At 39.0% G+C, this 21280-nt stretch overlaps 1 protein-coding gene across 1 annotated transcript in view; it reads left to right on the top strand.

Moving 5' to 3' along the window:
- The window catches only part of SPIN1 (spindlin 1), a 59373-nt gene that overhangs the window by 14045 nt on the left and 24048 nt on the right, over positions 1 to 21280 (top strand). The window contains exons 2-3 of the mRNA XM_029203127.1: positions 2880 to 3092; positions 19260 to 19308. Coding sequence (XP_029058960.1) covers positions 3041 to 3092; positions 19260 to 19308 — 101 coding nt within the window. The 5' untranslated portion in view covers positions 2880 to 3040. The remainder of the gene's footprint in view (positions 1 to 2879; positions 3093 to 19259; positions 19309 to 21280) is intronic.

Genomic DNA, 21280 nt, shown 5'->3' with positions numbered 1-21280 from the left:
ATGGGTACATACTCTTTAGACCATCAGTAAGCTAAAATTTTCATGTTATAGAACCGAGTTGATTTATTAAGTTAAACATTGATACTTGTGTAGATTAAAATATTCTTCAGTCTTTGAAGCAGCTTTGTAAAGAGTGTCAGAGAAAAGGAGCAGAGTCATGGGATGTTTTTAAAATTGGGAAATACTGCATTATTTATTGTATACCGATGAGAACAGAAATTGATAGAGAAGATAGAGATGGGATTGTTAAAACATATGAAAGGGTTGAATTTAAACACAGTTTATCTGTTATTATAGTAGCAGAGGCTACCAACCAGCTGGTGAATTTGTGGTGGGAAGATGAGTAGTTCTCTTCTGTTTGCTTCTGTCTAACTAGCAGAAAGGAACCTTATCTGCCGAGGATGGGCTTGGTATTGTCAAATGCCCACTTGAGATATGAGATTATAAATTTGGAAGTTTTTCAGCCCCATTTAATGGCTGAAATTGTGGGTGCAGTAGGAAAGGAGTTGGGTTAGGGTTTTGCCAGAAAGTGACAGGAAGAGAAAAGCAAGGGAGTCACTCTAGTGGTTGACCATCTGTGGAATCTAAGCTGAGTAATGAGGGAAGTTAGTCCCCAAGGAAGATAAAGGTCAAGCTGTAGTTTGGAGGTAGTGGTTCCATCAAAGAATTGTTGGAGTGAAACTTCTGGTGTAGGAAAAGTGGAATGATCAGAGGTGGTTTTGAGTGTGAGATGCTTGAAACAAAGATTCCAGAGGTATTGTAGTCATTGGTGATGAGAAGGTTGAGATTGTGGCTGTGGAGATAGTTGGTTGGAGTTGGGTAGGTAGTTTGAAGTGAGGATGTCAGAGAACCAAGGGAGCACATTGTTCAAGGATCATATGTTGCCAAGAATGTGATGGAAAACAAGTAAGATCTTCAAGAGTGTGTGCAGATGACTAGAGGATTAATAGGTGGATGACTGCAACGAAAAGGGGGGCCTGTTATTACTAGTGCTATGGCACGTGCCTCCACGTTGGGGTGTTGGGGTAGGAGAGATTGTGTAAGTAAGGTTGTTTGGGGAACACAAACAACCAGTTTGGAGAGAGCTGCTGGATGGAGGGGACCCTAGATAGACTTTTGCTACAGACAGACTGCCTTTCAGAAGGCAGCAGAAAGGTTTGGGCAGATGGGGGAAGAGGGCTGTAGGGTTCCAGTAGGGAAAGATACATCAGAGTGGGAAGAATTGAATGGGGAAGTGAGATTTCTGGTGCTGAAAGAGGTAGAGTGATGCGAGGCTTACATGTCTGTTGGGTGGCCTTGGGAAAGACAAGTATACGTCTTTGTTGTCATGACAGCCTCGACTTTGTTGTCATGACAGCCTAGACTTCATTTCCTTACCTCAGTGGGTGGGGAGGCAGGCTGGTTGTAGCTCCTAGGAAGAGCACATGAACCTTGCGTGGGAAAAGTCACCTTCAGAAAAGCTGCTGCTTCCATGTTTTTTCTGTACAGGCATATACCTTGTTTTATTGAAGGTTTGTGGCAACCTGGCATTGGCAGATGATAGCATCTTTAGCAATAAAGTATTTCTAAATCAAGGTATGTACATAGTTTTCTTCAGGTGTAATGCTACTGCAAACTTAATAGAGTACAGTATAATATGAACATAACTTTTATATGCATTGGAAACCAAAAAATTAGTGTGACTCACTTTATTGCAATATTTGCTTTATTGTGGTGGTCTGGAACTGAACCCTCAATATCTCTGAGGGATGCCTGTATAACTTATTGCCACTTGAAATACTGTCTCTTTTCCTTACTTATTTATGTACTGTCTCTCCCCTCCTACCTAAGCTTCAAACAGTAGGCATTCTGAATATTCATTAAATGAATTATAAAAGCCATTTGTTTTTAAATTTCCCTTGAAGTTCTATATAGTTAAGCATTTTTACCAGTTGAAATGATTCCTCTCTCCCTTGTTATTTAGGCTTTTTAATTATTTTAACTATTTTGTTGAAGTTTAGTCTCTAGAAAATTCATTCCCTTCAATTCTTAAACCTGTGAATGCATGGCTGTACGATGTAGACATGATGACTAACAACGAGAACTGAACGTAGTCATGTGGTTCAGTGAAATTTGTGGTGGATATTTTTGTGTTTTATGAGAATACATTTCCATATATGTTTTACTACGTGGACTGTAAACTAGACCCAAATTTCAATTAAATGATAAACTGACTTTTTTGCATGGGTATGGAAATTTCTTTGAGGCTCCTCCAGAGTTATTGGATCTTCCGCTCTGGTTTCCTGAAGCTTGGGAGCAGAAAGGGAACTGCAAAGTCTTATTGGCTGTAATCCCTTCTTTTGCCCAAGGCTGCTGGTTTACTGACCATACCTCTAGCTGTCGCTCAGACTTGAAGTAGCTTCCAGTGCTGCCTCACCCTCCAGCTGTTGTTCCACCATGCACCTGCCACACCTCTGTTGCCCGCTCCAGTGCCTTGCTGGGTCTTTTTGTGTCCCATCAAGAATATGGGACCTGCCAGTCTAAATCTTTTCTGACATGCCAGTGTCTACCCTTTTCTGACTTTTGCCAGCAAAATGGATTGGCTGCCAGCAAAATGGGTTGGGATACAATGGGGGAAGCCGGAAGCCAGATGCTGTATTATGTTCAGTTGACCCGTGAGGAACTGCACTTTTCCTTGTTGAGGGGTCTAGTACCTCCTTTTCTCCTGCTTCTCTGTGTTGTCCTTGGCACCGAGGTCTGAGGAAGTAAAGTTAATTGCTTCCTGGCAAAGTGTATTTTAGCTGATGTTACGTTTAAAATTTGTCATGTTTGATGGCTTACTTGGAGTAGTTTGCTTTTGTGATGCTCTAGTAATGAACTATTATTTCACTGTCTTACAGAGTACTTAGGATTTCACGTATTTTTGCTGAACTTATAAAAAAAAGGCGCTTGGGATGATGGATTAACAAGAACATTGAAATTCTGTGAAAACTTTCAAATTGGAGCATACTGAATTTTCACCCTAGTCCAGCAGCTCTGCTGCTCACTTAAATACAGATGAATGAAGACCCCATTCGGGAAGACACCTGGCCAGCGGTCCAGAGCTGATGCAGGTAGGCAGTGCAGTTCTACACTTTAGTACAATAAATTTAAAACAGTTGTAAAAATGAGAAATGCTCTCATGTAATTCCTAGTGGTTTGCTATTCCTAAAGCTTTGTGATTTCCAGTATTTTAAACACATACACATGTGAAAGAAACAGGTTTAGGTTTTTGAAAGGTAGGGATCATATTAATTTTTTTTTCCTGTGGTCTCTTGCAGTAAGTTATAGACGTCCAGTAAATACAGCAAGTGAATTGTAAATACTTGTAGGATTATAGTAAACAAAGGATTTATCATTTGTTTTTGAAAGAAGATGTGAAAGTGAGATGACTAGCTGAGTATTAGATTTAGTGAGATTTAGGATATTTATAGGGAAAAAGGTAAGCTCAGTTTTTTGTGTATTTATTTGAAAGAACTTTACTGGAATGAAATGTATGGAAATGAAATGAATATTTAATAGAAATTAATTTTTATTTTTGTGGCACACAGCCGATACTAGAAGTTTAGACTTTGCATGATTTTTGTCCACCTTAAAAACAAAGGTTAAAAATCTTATAGGCTACAAAATAAAATAGGTAAGTAGTATTTTCTTTAAGATTTATGTTTTTCTCCATTCCAGAAATACATTTGAATATTGGAAAAAACCTGTCATAACATATTAAGGTTCTTTGATAAATGAATCTGAGAATTCTGCTAGGAAAATTACTATTAATCTTACGAGTGGTTGCTATGTGATTTAGAATTTATTATATTTATTAACTGTAGTGTTTGGAATTCCTTTGTAGAAGAGCCACAGGGATTAAGATTTTTAAGTTTCTCTTTTCTCTTTGATTTTAGTTCCTCTCTTGTAAAGATAATATTGATTTAACTGTTAAATATTTGTCAGTAAGATTAACTTGCAGTAGTGGTGACTGACTGAAGTATAAGTCACCTGAGAGGTTACTATTTAAATTCCAACCGGCTCATCAGCTCTGTCCTGCTCTTTTATTAGCTGTATAAACATTGGTGCATTTTGTATCTTCTTAAGCCTTGGTTTTTCTCATCTAAACAATGGGACTGTTATGGTATGTATCTGTTGGGGTTATTATGAAGAATAAATGTGTTTATGTTGTCAGGTGTTTAGGTAGGTGCCTGGCACATTATAGCTGCTCTGCAAAAAGCATTTTTTTTTGTTGATCATACTGTTTGTAACGAAATATTTATTCCATCTCATTAGTTGCAAAAATTGCTGTCAAGTTTTTGTTGATCAGTGAACACCCCATGTTTCTGTCATTTGAAATAGTAATTCGTACCCTCAAGTTCTTTTTATGCACACCATTCTAAATTCAGCACTCCTATTTTCTTCACTGATTTAGTCATATCCTTAGGAGAGAGAATTGATTAAAGTGATGTGTAGTATGGTATAAGTAATTGAAGGAGCTAAACCAAGAGATGTTACTGTTAAGGGAGAGATTGTCTGATCCTAGCCAGTTCTTTGATCTTATATTTTCTTACTCTTTGATATTTTTTAGAGCATATGGCATAGTGCTAAAGACAAAGTAGGTACTCTGTAAATTCTAATCAGCCTATTGTTGAATATTTTAACATATGAAACCCTGGGGTCATTTATTGTTTTTCACTGTTGTGTATTATACTCTATTTTAGAGAGATACTGATCCCTTGATCAGTATTACTTATAAACTAGTCTTAATCATTTTCCCTGTTAACATAGACAAAGGCTTTGTTACTTTTAAATCCCTGTATCAGTAACAAATGTGCCCATTTACAAATAAAGAAAATTCACACACAAAGGGGGTTTCTTTTTCTCATGCAGCAAGAAGCCCAAATAGGCATTGCAGAGTTGATATGGTGGCTCAGCTATGCCCTTAGTCTGGTGCCATCTGAAAGGCTAAAGTGGGGGCCTTCAGTGGATAAGGCTCCTAGGATGTTTCTCTTCCTCTGTGGGCCATTGTGTAGCTGGACTTACTACATGAAGGCTCCCAGAGCAAGTATCCCAAGAGAAACAGGCACAGTGGCATGGTCTCTTCTCTTGGAGCCTTGGAAGTCATACAGGTTCACTTCTGTTGCATTTTGTTCATTGAAGCAGTCTCAGAGGTCTGCCCAGGTTCAAGGGAGTGGGCATGTACTCTGCTCCATGGGAGAAGTGTCAGAGAATTGTGGTCATGTTTTAAAACCACCACAGTGAGCAATTCCTAATACCTGACAGTGCTTGACATTAGGGTGTGAGTGATCAATAAAAATTTGAAAATTGAATTTTCTACATTCTCTTTATGTACCAAGTTCAACATATTAGGGATTTCTTTTTTTTTAATTAATTAATTATTTAATTTTTGCTGCGTTGGGTCTTTGTTGCTGCGCACGGGCTTTCTCTAGTTGCAGCGAGCAGGGGCTACTCTTCTTTGTGGTGTGCGGGCTTCTTATTGTGGTGGCTTCACTTGTTGAGGAGCATGGGCTCTAGGTGCACAGGTTTCAGTAGTTGTGGCACATGGGCTCCGTAGCTGTGGCTCATGGGCTCCTGTAGGGTGCAGGCTCAGTAGTTGTGGCACATGGGCTTAGTTGCTCTGCGGCATGTGGGATCTTCCTGGACCAGGGCTCGAACCCATGTCCCCTGCATTGGCAGGCAGATTCTTAACCACTGTGCCACCAGGGAAGTTCCAGGGATTTCTATTTTTAAAATAACTTAGGTTTATTTATATAAATATGTTGGAATTTAATTGGTTACTAAAGTGGTAGTTTATATATACCTAATGACGTTGGGCAGCAAGTCCTTTTTTACAATAAAGCTTTTTTCATATTTTTTTTTTCCTGTAAAGTTAGCCTCCATTTTTACTAGTTTACCAAAGGTTGCAAATTTTCTCCTTTTATGACATTATACTGATAGGTACAGGGAATGGTAGTAATAGATATCCATGTGCCTAATACTCAGATTAACAACTATTTTTGCTATATTCAAATATTTTTAAAACCTTGATTTTACTTTTATCAAATCAATAAAAATTCATGGGTGAAATGTCAAGTAGTGCCGAAGACTTATATCAAAAAGTAGGCACTCCATTCATTTTGATGTTTACCTTCAAAATTTGTAAATGAGTACACAAATTTCTCTTGATCTGAAAAATTTAGATATGTATTGAAACCTGTGGAGGATGACGGCTTTTTCACGTAACATCTTTTTTCTCCTGTTAACCTTTTTTTTTTAATAATAAAGTCAATATTTAATTTTTTTATTGAAGTAAAGTTAATTTACAATGTTGGGTTAGTTTCAGGTATACAACAAACAGATTCAGTTGTGTATGTATACATGTACATATGTATGTATTATTTTTCAGATTCTTTTCCATTATAGGTTATTAACAAGATACTGATTATATTGGGACTTCCCTGGTGGTCCAGTGGCTAAGACTACACGCACCCAGTGCAGGAGGCCTGGGTTCGATCCCCGGTCAGGAAACTAGATCCCACATGCTGCAACTAAGAGTTTGCATGCCACAACTAAAAGATCCCGCCTGACACAACTAAGGATCCCGTGTGCTGCAACGAAGATCCCAACTGCCGCAACTAAGACCTGGCATAGACAGACAGACAGATAGACAGACAGACAGATAAATGAGATTTTTTTTAAAAAAAGATACTGAGTATCATTCTATCTGCTATACAATAGGTTCTTGTTGTTTACCTATTTTATATATAGTAGTGTGTATATGTTAAGCCCAAACTCCTAATTTATCCCCCTCCCCCATTATGTCTCCTTTGGTAATCATAAGTTTGTCTTCTATGTCTGTGAGTCTATTTCTGTTTTGTAAATAAGTTCATTTGTGTCATTTTTTTAGATTCCACATATAAGTGATAGCATATGATACTTTTCTTTGCTTCAGTTAGTATGATAATCTCTAGGTCCATACATGTAGCTGCAGATGGCATTATTTCATTTATTTTTTTATGGCTGAGTAATATTCCTTTGTGTATACATACCACATCTTCTTTATCCGTTCATCTGTTGACGGATATTTAGGTTACTTCCACGTCTTGGCTATTATAATTAGTGCTGCTACAAATATTGGGGTGCATGGGTTGCAGTATCATATGGTAGCTCTGTTTTTAGTTTTTTAAGGAACCTCTATACTGTTCTCCATAGTGGCTGTACCAGTTTACATTCCCACCAACAGTGTAGGGAGGGTTCCTTTTTCTCCTTTCTCCACACCCTCTCCAGCATTTATTATTTGTAGACTTTCTGATGATAGCCATTCTGACTGGTGTGAGGTGATACCTCATTGTACTTTTGATTTGCAGTTCTCTAATTAATGCATGTTGAGCCTCTTTTAATGTGCCTGTTGCCCATCTGTATGTCATCTTTGGAGAAATGTCTGTTGAGGTCTTCTGCCCTTTTTTTTTTTTTTTTTTTAGATGTTGGGGGTAGGAGTTTATTAACTATTTATTTTTGCTGTGTTGGGTCTTCATTTCTGTGCGAGGGCTTTCTCTAGTTGTAGCAAGCAAGGACCACTCTTCATTGCAGTGCGCAGGCCTCTCACTATCGCGGCGTCTTGTTGTGGAGCACAGGCTCCAGACGCACAGGCTCAATAGTTGTGGCTAACGGGCCTAGTTGCTCCGCAGCATGTGGGATCCTCCCAGACCGGGGCTCGAACCTGTGTCCCCTGCATTAGCAGGCAGATTCTCAACCACTGTGCCACCAGGGAAGCCCTGCCCATTTTTTGATTGGTTTTTTTTTTGATATTAAGCTGTATGAACTATTTGTGTATTTTGAAAATTAATCCCTTGTCAGTAGCATCATTTGCAGCAATTTTCTCCCAGTCCGTAGATTGTCTTTTTTCATTTTGTTTATGGTTTCCTTTGCTATGCAAAAGCTTTTAAGTTTAATTAGGTCCCATTTGTTTATTTTTGCTTTTATTTCCATTACCATAAGAGACAGATCCAAAAAAATATTGCTGTGATTTATGTCAAAGAGTGTTCTGCCTATGTTTTCCTCTAGGAGTTTTATAGTATCCAGTCTTACATTTAGGTCTTTAATCCAGTTGAGTTTATTTTTGTATATGGTGTTAGAGAATGTTCTAATTCCATTGTTTTACATTTAGCTGTCCAGTTTTCTCAGCACTACTTATTGAAGAGACTGTCTTTTTTCCACTGTATACTCTTGCCTCCTTTGTCGTAGATTAATTGACCATCAGTGCGTGGGTTTATTTCTGGGCTTTTTATCATGTTCCATTGATCTCTATGTCGGTTTTTGTTTCAGTACCGTACTGTTTTGATTACTGTAGCTTTGTAGTACAGTCTGAAGTCAGGGAGCATGATTCCTCCAGCTCTGTTCTCCTTTCTCAAGACTGTTTTGGCTATTGGCAGTCTTCTGTGTTTCCATACAAATAAAATTTTTTGTTGCAGTTATGTGAAAAAGGCCATTGGTAATTTGATAGGCATTGCATTGAATCTGTAGATTGCCTTGGGTAGTATGGTCATTTTAACAATATTGATTCTTCCATTCCAAGAACACAGTATATCTTTTGTCTTCAATTTCTTTCATCAGTGTCTTACAGTCTTTGGAGTACAGGTCTTTTGCCTCCTTAGGTGGGTAAATTTCTAGATACATTCTTTTTGATGCAGTGGTTAATGGGATTGTTTCCTTAATTTCTTTCTGATATTTTGTTTTTAGTGTATACAAATGCAAACGATTTCTGTATATTAATTTTGTATCCAGCAACTGTCAAATTCATTGATGAGTTCTACTAGTTTCCTGGTAGCATCTTTTAGGACTTTCTATATATAGCATCATGTCATCTGCAAACAGGAACAATTTTACTACTTCTTTAGCCTTCTAAGTTTTGGCTAAAATGGTACTTACTGTTTCTATCATGATTACTACATAAGTACTGAACTTTTGAGCCAAGTAATGCAGTATGATTATTTTTTTTTGCACATTTTTCCTGGAGTTTAGTGATTGCTTTAGTTTTTTTTCTATTTGTTTAAGTTTCTTTGCAAGTTGAAGTCTCTTAAACCCTCCAACAGCTTTATAAAGCTCCTCTCAGTATAATTTCCTGCATGCCAAATCCATCTGTCCGTGTTTTTCTTAGAGGATTTTTTCCTAGTGCCTTCTGTCCTTTTCTCATCTGTTGATTATTCTCTCGACCTGCTGCAACATTGTCATCCTTGGAATTTCTTTTTCCTCTTTTGTATGTTAGATTCTCCTTTCCTCCTGGTTCCCATGCATTTTGTCTCTTAGTGTGTACTCTTTCCTGGGTAAAGCATGTACGTCTTCAAAAGTTTCAAGAGTAGGCAGTGAATGAGTTGATTGTTAAAGCTGCAAGTGGAATGTATAGTGATTCATTCATATTCTTTACTTTCCACTTCTCAGATTTCCTGAAATTGTCTCTAATAAGAATTTTTAAAAATGCACATAGAAGATGGAAGTTTTTTTGGACTTTGTATCAACATTGTTGTTATTCTACTCTCATGCTTTATATTTGGCAGGGAAGAGATTCTAGGTTGGAAATAACTTTTTCTTTCAGAATTTTCCAGGCATTGCTCCATTCATTGTCTTTGAGATCCAGTGTTGCTATTTGGGGAAGTTGTATGCCATTTTCATTTCTGAACCTTTGTATGTGTCCAGTGGTTTTTTTCCCTCTTCTCTAGAAACTTATTTTTTTTATTTTTTGTAATTTATTTATTTTTGGCTGCATTGGGTCTTTGTTGCTGCGTGCGGGCTTTCTCTAGTTGCGGCGAGCAGCGGCTACTCTTCGTTGCGGTGTGTAGGCTTGTCATTGCAATGGCTTCTCTTGTTGTGGAGCACAGGCTCTAGGTGCGTGGGCTTCACTAGTTGTGGCATGCGGGCGCAGTAATTGTGGATCATAGGCTCTAGAGCGCAGGCTCAGTAGTTGTGGCACATGGGCTTAGTTGCTCCACGACATGTGGGATCTTCCCAGACCAGGGCTCGAACCCGTGTCCCCTGCATTGGCAGGTGGATTCTTAACCACTGTGCCACCAGGGAAGCCCCTGTAAGTTGCATTTTTAAAAAGCCTTTCTTGAATTAGCTCTACCTCTTATGATTGTCTTAGTGTCTCTTTGCTTTTCGTCTCTATTTGTGAATGTTTTCTCTTGTGAATGTTTTCTTTAGAGATGGATTTTCAGATTTCCTGCTTGTATGATGAGAGTATTTAATACTCTTTTTCTGTTTGTTGCATTTCTGCATTACTTGGCTCAAAAGTTCAGTACTTATGTAGTAATCATGATAGAAGCAGTAAGTACCATTTTAGCCAAAACTTAGAATGCTAAAGAAGCAGTAAAATTGTCCCTGTTTGTTGAAGTGGCACCCCCAGAGACGACTGCTGGTCATGTAAAGCCAGGCTAATTAAAATTGCTGATCAACAGGGAGACTGTCACCTTGACAGCCTCCCAGGGAAATTTCACAAGAGGGAAAGGTGCTCACAGGGGAGGAATGAGTGAGTTAATAGGATTGGAGGCAATGAGTGTGGTGTGTAGGGGGATTGGTATTTTTAATCCAAATGAGTTGCTGGAACAGACATTGGTCTTTATCCTTGGAACATCTGAGTCCATGCAAAGTTAAGTCAAAAGTTGGTTATTTTGGAACATGTGTCTGAATTAGCTTGTTAAAACAGTTTGAGTGTATATAGTTTTACTTGCCTGTCATGGTTTAGTACAATTTAAGTAGTGGTTTGGTGAGTCATTGAACAGTTTATTTTGTAAATTAGGCTTTTTTTCTCATTTCAGTCAACAAATAGATGCAGCTCCCTAATAAAGGGTCTTGTTCTGTTTTCCACTGGAAAATCTGTGATCCTCAGATGGGTGATATAACCCACCATTGACAACTAACTGACATTGGTGCCCAGTGAATATATACACACCTACCTACTCTTCTGTTATTTGCTTTTTCCACTTAACAGTATGTATAGGTGACCTCTTCTTAGCAGTATGTAGAGAAATTGCTCATGATTCTTTACAGCTGAACGGTATTCCATTGTGCAGATGTACCAAATTAGTTTGTTCAGTAGTCAGTTATTTGGACATTTAGGTTGTTTCTACTCTTCTGCTATTAGAAATAATAACTGCAATGAATAGCCTTGTCCATTTGTCTTGCCAATGCCATTAGGATAGATTTCTAGAGGTAGAACTGAATCAGATCTTAAATGTGTATGTAATTCTGTGAGATGTCACCAGATTCCCCTCAATGGGCTCTGTACCGTTTTGCATTCCTACTAGCAAGTAATATGTGTTTCTCACAGAGTCTCACCAGCGTTGTATGTTGTCAGCAGTGTAGATTTTTGTCCATCTGATGGGTGGGAATGGTATCTCTGTAGTTGTATGCGTGAGGCTGCATATCTTGTGTTACTTGTAAATGCCTCTTTGGCCTTTTTCTGTTCTTATCTTACCCATTTTTTCTTCTCTACTTTCAGAAGCTCTTTTAATGTCAGAGATATTAACTTTTGTCTGTGGTATGAGTAATTTATCTTATACTCTCTGTTGTGTGGAGTCAGCTTCTTGGAGAAAATCTTCCTTGAGTCCCTTGTCTCTTGCTCCCATCTGTATGGGTCTCTTAGCCTACTTCTCAGAAGCTGCGCTGAACTTCTAACATGGTTTCTCAGATCCTCTGTGTTTACAGTGCTTTTCTCTCAATTTCTGGAGTATCCTCCAATAATTCTGAGAGAAGATTTGTTTAAGGTTTAAATTTTGAGCCCGTACATGACTGTAAATGCCAGTTGGTAATTTATCTGGTTACGAGCTCTGTATTCAAAATAATTTTACCTCAGTTTTGAAGGCATCACTTACCTCTTGTTGTCTAGCCCAGTGTTGATGGTCAAAGAATAAGTCTAGTACCTCTTTATTTTTTTTAAAGAATTAAAAAAAATAGACTATTTTTGTAGAGCAGTTTTAAGTTATAGCAAAATTGAGCGGAGGGTACAGTGATTTCTCATATACCCCCCATCTCTCCCCAGTGTTCCCCAGTAGCAGCATCCCACACTCAATTATATATGTGTTAACAATGCAGGTACTACATTGACACATCAGCATCATCCTAAATCTGTAGTTTACCTTAGTGTTCACTCTTGGTGTTGTATGTTCTGTGGGTCTTGACAAATGCATAATGACACAAATCCACCATTATAGTATCATACAGAATGGGTTCACTGCCTTGAAAATCCTGTGTTCCAACTATTCATCCCTACCTCCGCCTTAACCCTTGGCAACCACTGACCTTTTATTGTCTCCATAGTTCTGCCTTTCCCAGAATATCATATAGTTGGAGTCATAAAATTCCTTCATGTCTTTTCATGGCTTGATAGCTTTTTTTTTCAGCACTGAATAATATTCTGTTGTCTGAATATAGTACCAGTTATTTATCCGTTCACCTTCTGAAGGGCATCTTGTTGCTTGCTTCCAAGTTTTGGCAATTATGTATAAAGCTCCTATGAACATCCATGTGCAGGCTTTTATGTGGATGTAAGTTTTCACCTCCTTTGGATAAGTGCCAGGGAGGATAATTGCTGGATTATATGGTAAGAGTTTTGTGAGAAACTTACAAATTTGGATTCCCACCGACAGTGAATGAGAATTCCAGTTGCTCCACATCCTCTCCAGCATTTGGTGTTATCAATACATATTTTGGATTTTCACCATTCTGATAGGTGTGTTTAGTGGTATCTCATTGTTTTGAGTTTGTATTTCCCTGATGACTTATAATATAGACCATCTTTTTATACTTTTATTTGCCATCTCTGTATCTTTGGTGAGGTGTAAAGGTTTTTGGTTCAATTTTTTGTTTTGTTTTGTTTTGTTTTTTGTGGTACGCGGGCTTCTCACTGTTGTGGCCTCTCCCGTTGCGGAGCAACAGGCTCCGGACGCGGGCTCAGCGGCCATGGCTCACGGGCGCAGCCGCTCCGCGGCATGTGGGATCTTCCCGGACCGGGGCACGAACCCGTGTCCCCTGCATCGGCAGGTGGACTCTCAACCACTGCGCCACCAGGGAAGCCCTTTTGGTTCAATTTTTAAAAGTTGTTTAATCAGTTTGTTTTCTTATTGCTGAATTTTAAAAGTTCTCTTTATGTTATGGATAACAGTACTTTATCAGATATGTCTTTCCCAAATATGTTCTTATCGTCTTGACAGTGTCTTTCACAGAGCAAAAGATTTAAATTTTAATTAAGTCCAACTTATCAATTATTTCTTTCATGGATTTTGCCTTTGGCATTGTATCTAAAAGGTTCTCAACATAACTGAGGTTATCTAGATTTTCTCCTATGTTACCTTTTAGGAGTTTTATAGTTGATAGTTTTTTGTTTTACTTTTAGGCCTGTGATCTGTTTTGAGTTCATTTTTGTGGTGGATATAAGGTCTGTGTCTAAATTCATTTTTCTACATGCGGATGTCCAGTTGTTCCAGCACCATTTGTTGAAAACACTGTCTTTTCTCCATTTTATTGCCTTTGCTCATTTGTCAAAGAACAGTTAACTGTATTTATGGGTGACTATTTGTGGGCTCTTTATTCTGTTCCATTGATCTCTTTGTTCTTTCACCAATACCACACTGTCATGATTAGTGTAGTTATATAGCAAGTCTTGAAGTCAGGTAATGTCAGTCCTCCAGTTTTGTTTTTCTGCTTCAATATCCTGTTGGCTATTTGTGTCTTTTGCCTCTCCATAAAAACTTTAGAGTCAGTTTGTTGATAACCACAAAATAACTTGCTAGGATTTTGATTGGGATTGCGTTTAATCTACAGATCAAGTTGGGAAGAGCTGACATCTTGACAGTGTTGGTTTTTCCTATCCATGAACATGGAATATCTGTCCATTTATATGGTTCTTTAATTTTTTTAGTCTTTGAGACTACAAAGTGAAGCAGTCATAAAGTGCGATTATGAAGTTTATTGTGGGGTGACTTATACACAGTCAGGATCAGCTGGACGACCATCCATAGGTGTTTGCAGCTGCACTCCGTACCACCAAAAGGAGTATAGGGGGATTTAAAGGAGACAAAGCTAAAAATGGAATCTGATTACTAAGGGAGAAGCACACCCACACAGATGGGACTGGGGTTTTTCCTCCCCCCCTCAGGGGTCTCATGTCCACTAACCATCTGCATCAGCAAAAGATACTCTCCCAGTTTTCATATCAGGTGAAGGCAAGGGTAAAAGTTGATAGGAAACTTACCTGCTTTGGGTGCATTTCTTGTGAGTAAGCTAAAGCTCAGTCATGCAGAAAGGGGAGAGGGGGTGGGACTGAGGGCCTAAGATGGAGTTGACAAAGAAGAGTCAGTGTGGTTCAGCCACTCAGAGCCCTTGGCATGTTATTCATAGTTATTTTAAGTTCTCAGTTGGATAATTCCAGCATCACTGCCATATCTGAGTCTGATTCTGGTATTTGCTCTGTCTCTTCAAACTGTGCCTCACAGTTTTTGATGAAAGCCAGACATGATATTCTGGGTAAAAGGAGCTCTGGTAAATGAGCCTTAAGTGATATGGTGGTGTGGTGTGGGAGGGAGAGATACACTATGTAGTTCTGTGATGAGGTTTTAGTCTTCAGTGAGTCTGCCTCACCGGGCTGTGACCTTCACTTGTGCTCCTCAGTTTCCTCCCCTCTTGTGTCCTACAGGGTGGCTAGGGGGCTGAGCCTTGAAATACCTGTCACACCAGGGGACAGCTAGAGAGTTGGAGTTGGGTATTTCCCTTCCCTCTGGTCACTTAGGCCCTGATACAGTAAGCCTCCAATAAAATAGTTTCTCTCAAGGGCAGGCCTTGTTAAGAACATAATACTTTGGTGTATTTCAAAAAGGGTACTTCTCCCTTCCCTCTGCTGAAAGCATAAGGGGGTTTTTCTCTGCTCTTCACTGTGAGAACTTGATGGTGCTTCTGGAGGTAAAACTTAAAAAAATGTGGAGCCCCTTCCTTCCCATGACTAGGTCCCCTGGAGTTTTTATTTTTCAAACTTGTCCACATCAAGCCTCTAGCAGTTAGTCAATTGCCTTTCAGGTTTTCCTACCCAGGTACTGGTTCCTGCAGAGGATTCTGCTACCATGAATTGTGATTCTCTGTATCTGCTTGTCTGTGTCTCCAATTTTGGGGACAGTGATTCCTTGTAACCTCACTTCTCTCACCAATCTAAGAAGAGTTGTTGATTTTTCAGCTTGTTCAGCTCTTGTTAGGACAGAGTGATAACTTCCAAGCTCCTAACATGCCGGACTGGAAGTGGAAAGTTCTCTCTCTTCATTTATTTTAATTTTCAAGAGCTCTTGTTGTCCCTTTTTATAGCCACTTGTTCCCATTTTATGGCTATAGTATCTTCAGTTTTCCTGAGGATACCAGTTCTTTTATTTAATCTTCGTAGGTCTTGGAACTACAAACAGTGATGCTTATTTTTATCTTTCTCATACCACTGGGTTTTTTGTTTTTTTGTTTTGTTTGACTATTGATCATTGTCCATTCATACTTAAGAATTAAGGATTAATTACAAACGGCTTACCTTTTCTTGATTGATCAGAAGATTGTTTTTGTCACGGTACTCATCTAAATGGGAAAGTCAGCTTTGTGGGGAGTGTGGCGATGTCTGGGGCCTGTTAAGTGTCTAGGATGCAGGGAGCCGCGTGGGTGTTAGGCCGGGGGTGTACCAAATGCTAACGTCAGCTGCCCTTTCCTTGTATAGTTAGTGGTGAAGGGAAGGAGGGGATCCTGACACCAGGTACAATTCCAGTAGATCTTGATCAAATCCTGTATTTTCACGTCTACTTTTGCATTTTTTTATATCGTTATACGCATCTGTTGTAAGCCTAGGGATGTTCCAGGGATGCTCTGGATAGATTTGCTCTCTGTTCAGTCTGTATCTTATCTTCATGTATGAGCTGCCCACTTCGTGCACTGTATATATATAAGCATGCTAGGTGAAAGTGGGGGAGAATGGCTCTCTAAGCAATTGGGGTAATGTCTCACTGTTTTTATCTATGAAGTAGAATGGACAATCTTACACAGAGCAATTGACCATATATCTCCTTTTTCATTTAACTTCTTAGAATTGTAAATGTTATGTAAGTACAGAAATTTATGTCTAAAAATTGCATGTCTTAATGTAAAGCCAAGGAGAGAGAACTTTGCAGAAAACCCAGAAGCATTCTTCCTCCACCCAGGTGGATCTTGTTACTTAGCGTGAATTTTGATCAATATAGTAAGCATGCTTTTGCATCATTCCACAGATATTGATAGATTGTTTTCATTTTCATATTTTTATTCAAAATATTTGAATTTTCTTTGTGATTTTGTGTTTGAACCATGAAGTTTTAGAAGATTGTTGTTTAATTTGCAAATACTGGGGTGTTTCCAAATACCTTGTTATTTATTTCTGACTTGATTCTGATATAGTTAGAGGACATACTTTGTATGATTTCACGTTATTTTAAGTGTACTGAGGGTTTGTATTCTGAGTAGCATATGGTGTATCTGGGTTAATGTCCCATGTGAACTTGGAAAAGATCTTTATTTTGACAATATTGGATTGGCATTCTGTAAATGTCAACTAAGCCTAGTTGGCTGTTTGTGATGTTCAGGTCTTTTATATCCTTTCTGATATTCCTAGCCACTTGTTATATCAATTACTGAGAAGCGTTCATATTTTTAAATATAATTATGAGTATGTCACTTTTCCTTGTGAATTCTGTCAGTTTTTGCTTTATATATTTCAGTGTTCTTTATTTATTTATTTTTGGCTGCGTTAGGTCTTCGTTGCTGTGCGCAGGCTTTCTCTAGTTGCAGAGAGTGAGGGATACTCTTTGTTGTGGTACACGGGCTTCTCATGGTGGCTTCTCTTGTGGAGCATGGGCTCTAGGTGTACAGGCTTCAGTAGTTGCAGCATGTGGGCTCAAGAGTACAGGCTCAGTAGTTGTGGCACATGAGCTTAGTTGCTCTGCGGCATGTGGGATCTTCCCGGACCAGGGATCGAACCCGTGACCTCTGCATTGGCAGGCGGATTCTTAACCATTGCACCACCAGGGAAATCCATATATTTCAGTATTCTATAATTAGGTTCATATACATTTAAGATTGTTATGGCTTCCCTTTTTTTGTTTTGTTTTGGTTTTTTGGCCGCACCCTCACAGCTTGTGGCGTCTTCGTTCTCCCACCAGCGGTTGAACCCAGACCCTCGGCAGTGAGATCTTGGAGTCCTAACCACTGGACCACCAGGGAACTCCCTGGTATGGCTTCTTGATTGATCCTTTCATCATTTTGGAATGTCCTTTTTGATCCCTGATAACTTTGTCCTGAAGTTACTTTGTCTGATGTTAATAATCGTCTCTTCCTTCTTTATATGGTCTCTTAATTGATTCATTTAGACTATGTTTAATGAAATTATCAATATTGTTGGGGTTGGAAAGATTTTTGCTATCTGTAGTATTCTGAATCCACAGGTAGGTTATTTTGTTTATCTTAGCAGCACCTTAAAGATTTATTCCACTGTTTTCTGGCTTACATTGTTTCTGACAACAAATCTGGAGCTAGTATTTTCTGTTTCCCTAAATTTAAGGTGTCTTTATTCTTTGTCTGCTTAAAATATTTTATTTATCATTGGTTTTCAGAAATTTGATTAGGATGTGCCTTGGTGTGGTTTTTTCCTTTGTCTTTACCTTACTTTGGCTTCATTGAGCTTGTTGGCTCCATGGTTATGTACTTACCACATCTGGAAAACTTTCTGCCATTATTTTTGTCAGACTTTTTCTTCCTTCACCCCTTGGTCCTCTCTTTCATGGAGTGCATTTCATTTATGTTTGGCTAGTTGATATTGTCCTACAAGTCACTGAGGCTGTTTGTTTCCCCCAGTTTTTTCCTTTGTGTTCTGTTTTAGATATGTTCTACTGCCATGTCTCACATTCACTGGTCTTTTTATCTGTGGGGTCTAATCTGCTATTAATCATATCCAGTGATTTTTTTTTTCTTTCATTTTGGATCATGTATTTTTCACCAGTTTCATTTATTTATTCTCTTCTCCCCACCCCACCCCCATTTTTCTATTTTAAGTGTTTTTGTCTTCCTTTAGCTATTTGAGCATAGTTGTTAATAGTTCTTTTAACATCCTTGCCTGCTAATTACATCGTTTTGGTAATAACCCGCTTGGTTATGGGGTTACAGTCTGCCGCTTTTCCACAGGTCTAATAATTTTAGTTGGGGTGTTGGACATTTGAAGTGTGTTGTGGAGCACTGGGTTTTATTGATGTCCTTTAATGAATATTGGAGTTTGTTTTGGCAAGCAGGTGCTAGGATAGGTCTATAGCAGCTTTTATTCTTAGGGCTACTTCATCCTTCTGGTTAACGGATTATCTTTTTATGGTTTTTACTGACTGCCCTGTGTGTTCAAAGAGGTGGCTAGATGGACTTTGAACAACCCTCATGCCTTTGCAGGTTAATATCTAGCCAGACTTAAGACCACCCCTCCCCTTCCAGATGTTTGGAGCTCCCTCTGAGATCTCTCTCCTTGCCAGCACTCAGATCCACAACTCCCAGCCACCTCTTCCTCCGCAATTCCCATCTGACTCTCAGTGTAGCAGAACCACAGTGTTCTTGGTTTTCCCTTCATGAACCACCCATCCACAAGTTGTTATCGGGATGCACTTGGTTGGTGTGGGGACCTCTGCATGGGTTTTCTGCTCCCTGGTTCCATAGTCCTCTGCTGCCTGTTGTCCTGATATTTGGATCCAGATGTGTCATATCTCTTGTCCCATTTTCTAGTTGTTTGTGGCAGGAAGACAAGTTCTGTACCTTTTAGTTCTTTATGACTAGGATTGTCATTTTTTGTTGAAGTTTTTGTCCGTGTGATTTTGGTTTTGTGTTTTATGGCTGATTTAGGGAGATAAACTGCTGTGTCTGTCATTTTATCTTCCCAGAATCCCTTATATCTCCTATTTAAAAGATAAGTAAACAAATGGTTTTGTTACATGTTGGCTGTTTGTGGGGTTTTTTGGCCACGGCTTGTGGTTTGTGGGATCCTAGTTCCCCAAACAGGTATCAAACCTGGACCCTCGGCAGTGGAAACGCAGAGTCCTAACCGTAAACCACCAGGGAATTCTCTTGTGGTTTATTTTAACTTCATACTTTATATAGCAGTTTTTCATAAGTTAACTTTTTCCTGAGTTTGAACTATTTTTTATTCAGTTTTCGTTGACTCATACTCACTTCTCTTTTAGGCCATGCTGGTGTATCTGCAAGCATGATGAAGAAACGGACATCCCACAAGTAAGCAATTCTGAAACTTGCCTTTTTAGATAGCAAATTGTGGCCTTTGGTTACATGAGATATGAGGTCATCTATGTGAGGCTCTCTCCCTGTATAAGCAGGTCTTGCCTCACAGCAGCCAGCGTCACATATAGCCTTGCTGCATGCTGAGTAGTGGTATTCTATCTAATCCCTGTGCATTGAGGACCTGGCTAGCACTCTGCCAGGCACACTCACTTCTTTATAAGATTTTCAAATGAATGAGGAGCTTGTAATTTAGAGAAAGCATAAGTATGTTGAAAGATAATTTTAAGTGACAAATGTGTTATAAATCCTAAATTCTATAGGTACTAGAGAGTAGAAGCAACTTTTTTCCTCCCTGAAATCTTCTTTTGTGTGTAATGTAGTTATGTCCAAAAAGAAAATTGAGATACTATCTTAAATAACAATATCCACTGGTACTGTATTTTATTTAATAGATTTTACAAGTATCCACAGTATCCACTACTGTGCAGTAGTGACGGCTACTGCACCATGGAACCCTCTCTAACAAATCAGTTATGATTGTATGAGTCTTAATCATGGATTGTTAAATATGGAAGACTCTCCTTGACCCTAGCACCTCCTAAGACTCTCCCCATAGCAATTATTTTCAAATTACTCATATTGAAATGCTTGTACCTCTTGGTCACCGCACTGTAGTGGTCAAAGAGTGTGAGTCCTCTGGGCTTTTGTGGAAGGTTTGGATGAATAAAGGTGCCTTTCAGTAATTGTTGGTGATTAAACTAAATATGTCTCTATTTAAATGAATACTTGTATATGTAATGTAAATATTTGTGATATTCAGTTTAAGAAATGACTTGGAAAGTAAAAATATGAAGATAAGGCAAGTCCTGAGGTTTGATAAAGCGTTTCTCAAATTTCATTTATTTGCCCATCACCTTCACATCTTCTGCCATATCTAGTAATCTGATAATTTATGTAATATATCTCCACTAATTATCATATCATTACCATAAATGGTACACCACCTCTTGGCACAAATAGAAGGTAATGAAAAAAACCTTAAATACAGTGGGAAATGAAAGTAAATTACACATTAACTTTGCAAAACCAGAACTCTTCATCTTTTTTCCCCTAAAACACAAGGCTTGAATACCTACCTGTTCAATTTTTGAAGTTCATATGTGTACAGCTAAAAGGTTTCTCATCCTGTATGTTGTATGATGCAGGGAACTTGATCTAGTGCTTTAATATGAGGTGTGCTTGTCTCACTTAAAGGGTAGACATTTTGAACATATTAAAAGGGAGAAGTTGAAATGAAAGGAAAAGTTATCAGTCATTTTCCTATTTTTTCTAATCTCAGTGCAAATTTGAAGATGGGTGGGATGGAAAAAAACTGAAAAGTTTCCACATTTCACAAGTGAAAGGTGTTAATAGTTGTCCTTGGAAGGGTGAGTGGGAATAATGGCTGTTGGAGAGGCTGGCCTTGGAGTGGGAAGCCCCACTGGCTCAGCTGTGGGCCTTACCAAGTTCCCTCATGTGCTCTGCTTAACTCATGTAAAGTCATGGTGTTGGACTAGAACAACAAGGTTTTCAGCTTTTTATCATAGAATCCTTTCTACAGATGAGGTGTTTATAGCAAACAAATATAGGAAAGCAGAACTGGAGCCTCACTCTCCTTGCCTGCCCCCATTGTGGCTCTCCAGAAAGTAAGGCACTCGGGACTCCTCATGTGCAGCCACTGACCCGTGGTCATGCCTCCTCTCGCTTCCCGTGTTGGAATAGGGAGACTGAGCAATAATAACTCCATGTGCAGACGCCTCTGCTTGCTTGAGAGAGTCACAGGAGCTCCCAGGAAACAAATGCTGGCAGAGCCACCGTCCTGAGAACGGCACCTCCCGTCCCCGTGGGTGCTAGGGGATTCGGGTAATCAGGTCTCCAGTGCTTGGAGCAGTACCTCTGCACCCAGAAACGTTGTGTAGCTGAGTCT

Source organism: Monodon monoceros, unplaced genomic scaffold (assembly GCF_005190385.1).
Source record: "Monodon monoceros isolate NGI ecotype Baffin Bay Population unplaced genomic scaffold, NGI_Narwhal_1 Super_Scaffold_5, whole genome shotgun sequence".
In the NCBI taxonomy this organism is placed as follows: Eukaryota; Metazoa; Chordata; class Mammalia; order Artiodactyla; family Monodontidae; genus Monodon; species Monodon monoceros.
The sequence above is the reverse complement of the archived record's forward strand: the minus strand, read 5'-3'. Positions and strand labels throughout refer to the sequence as shown.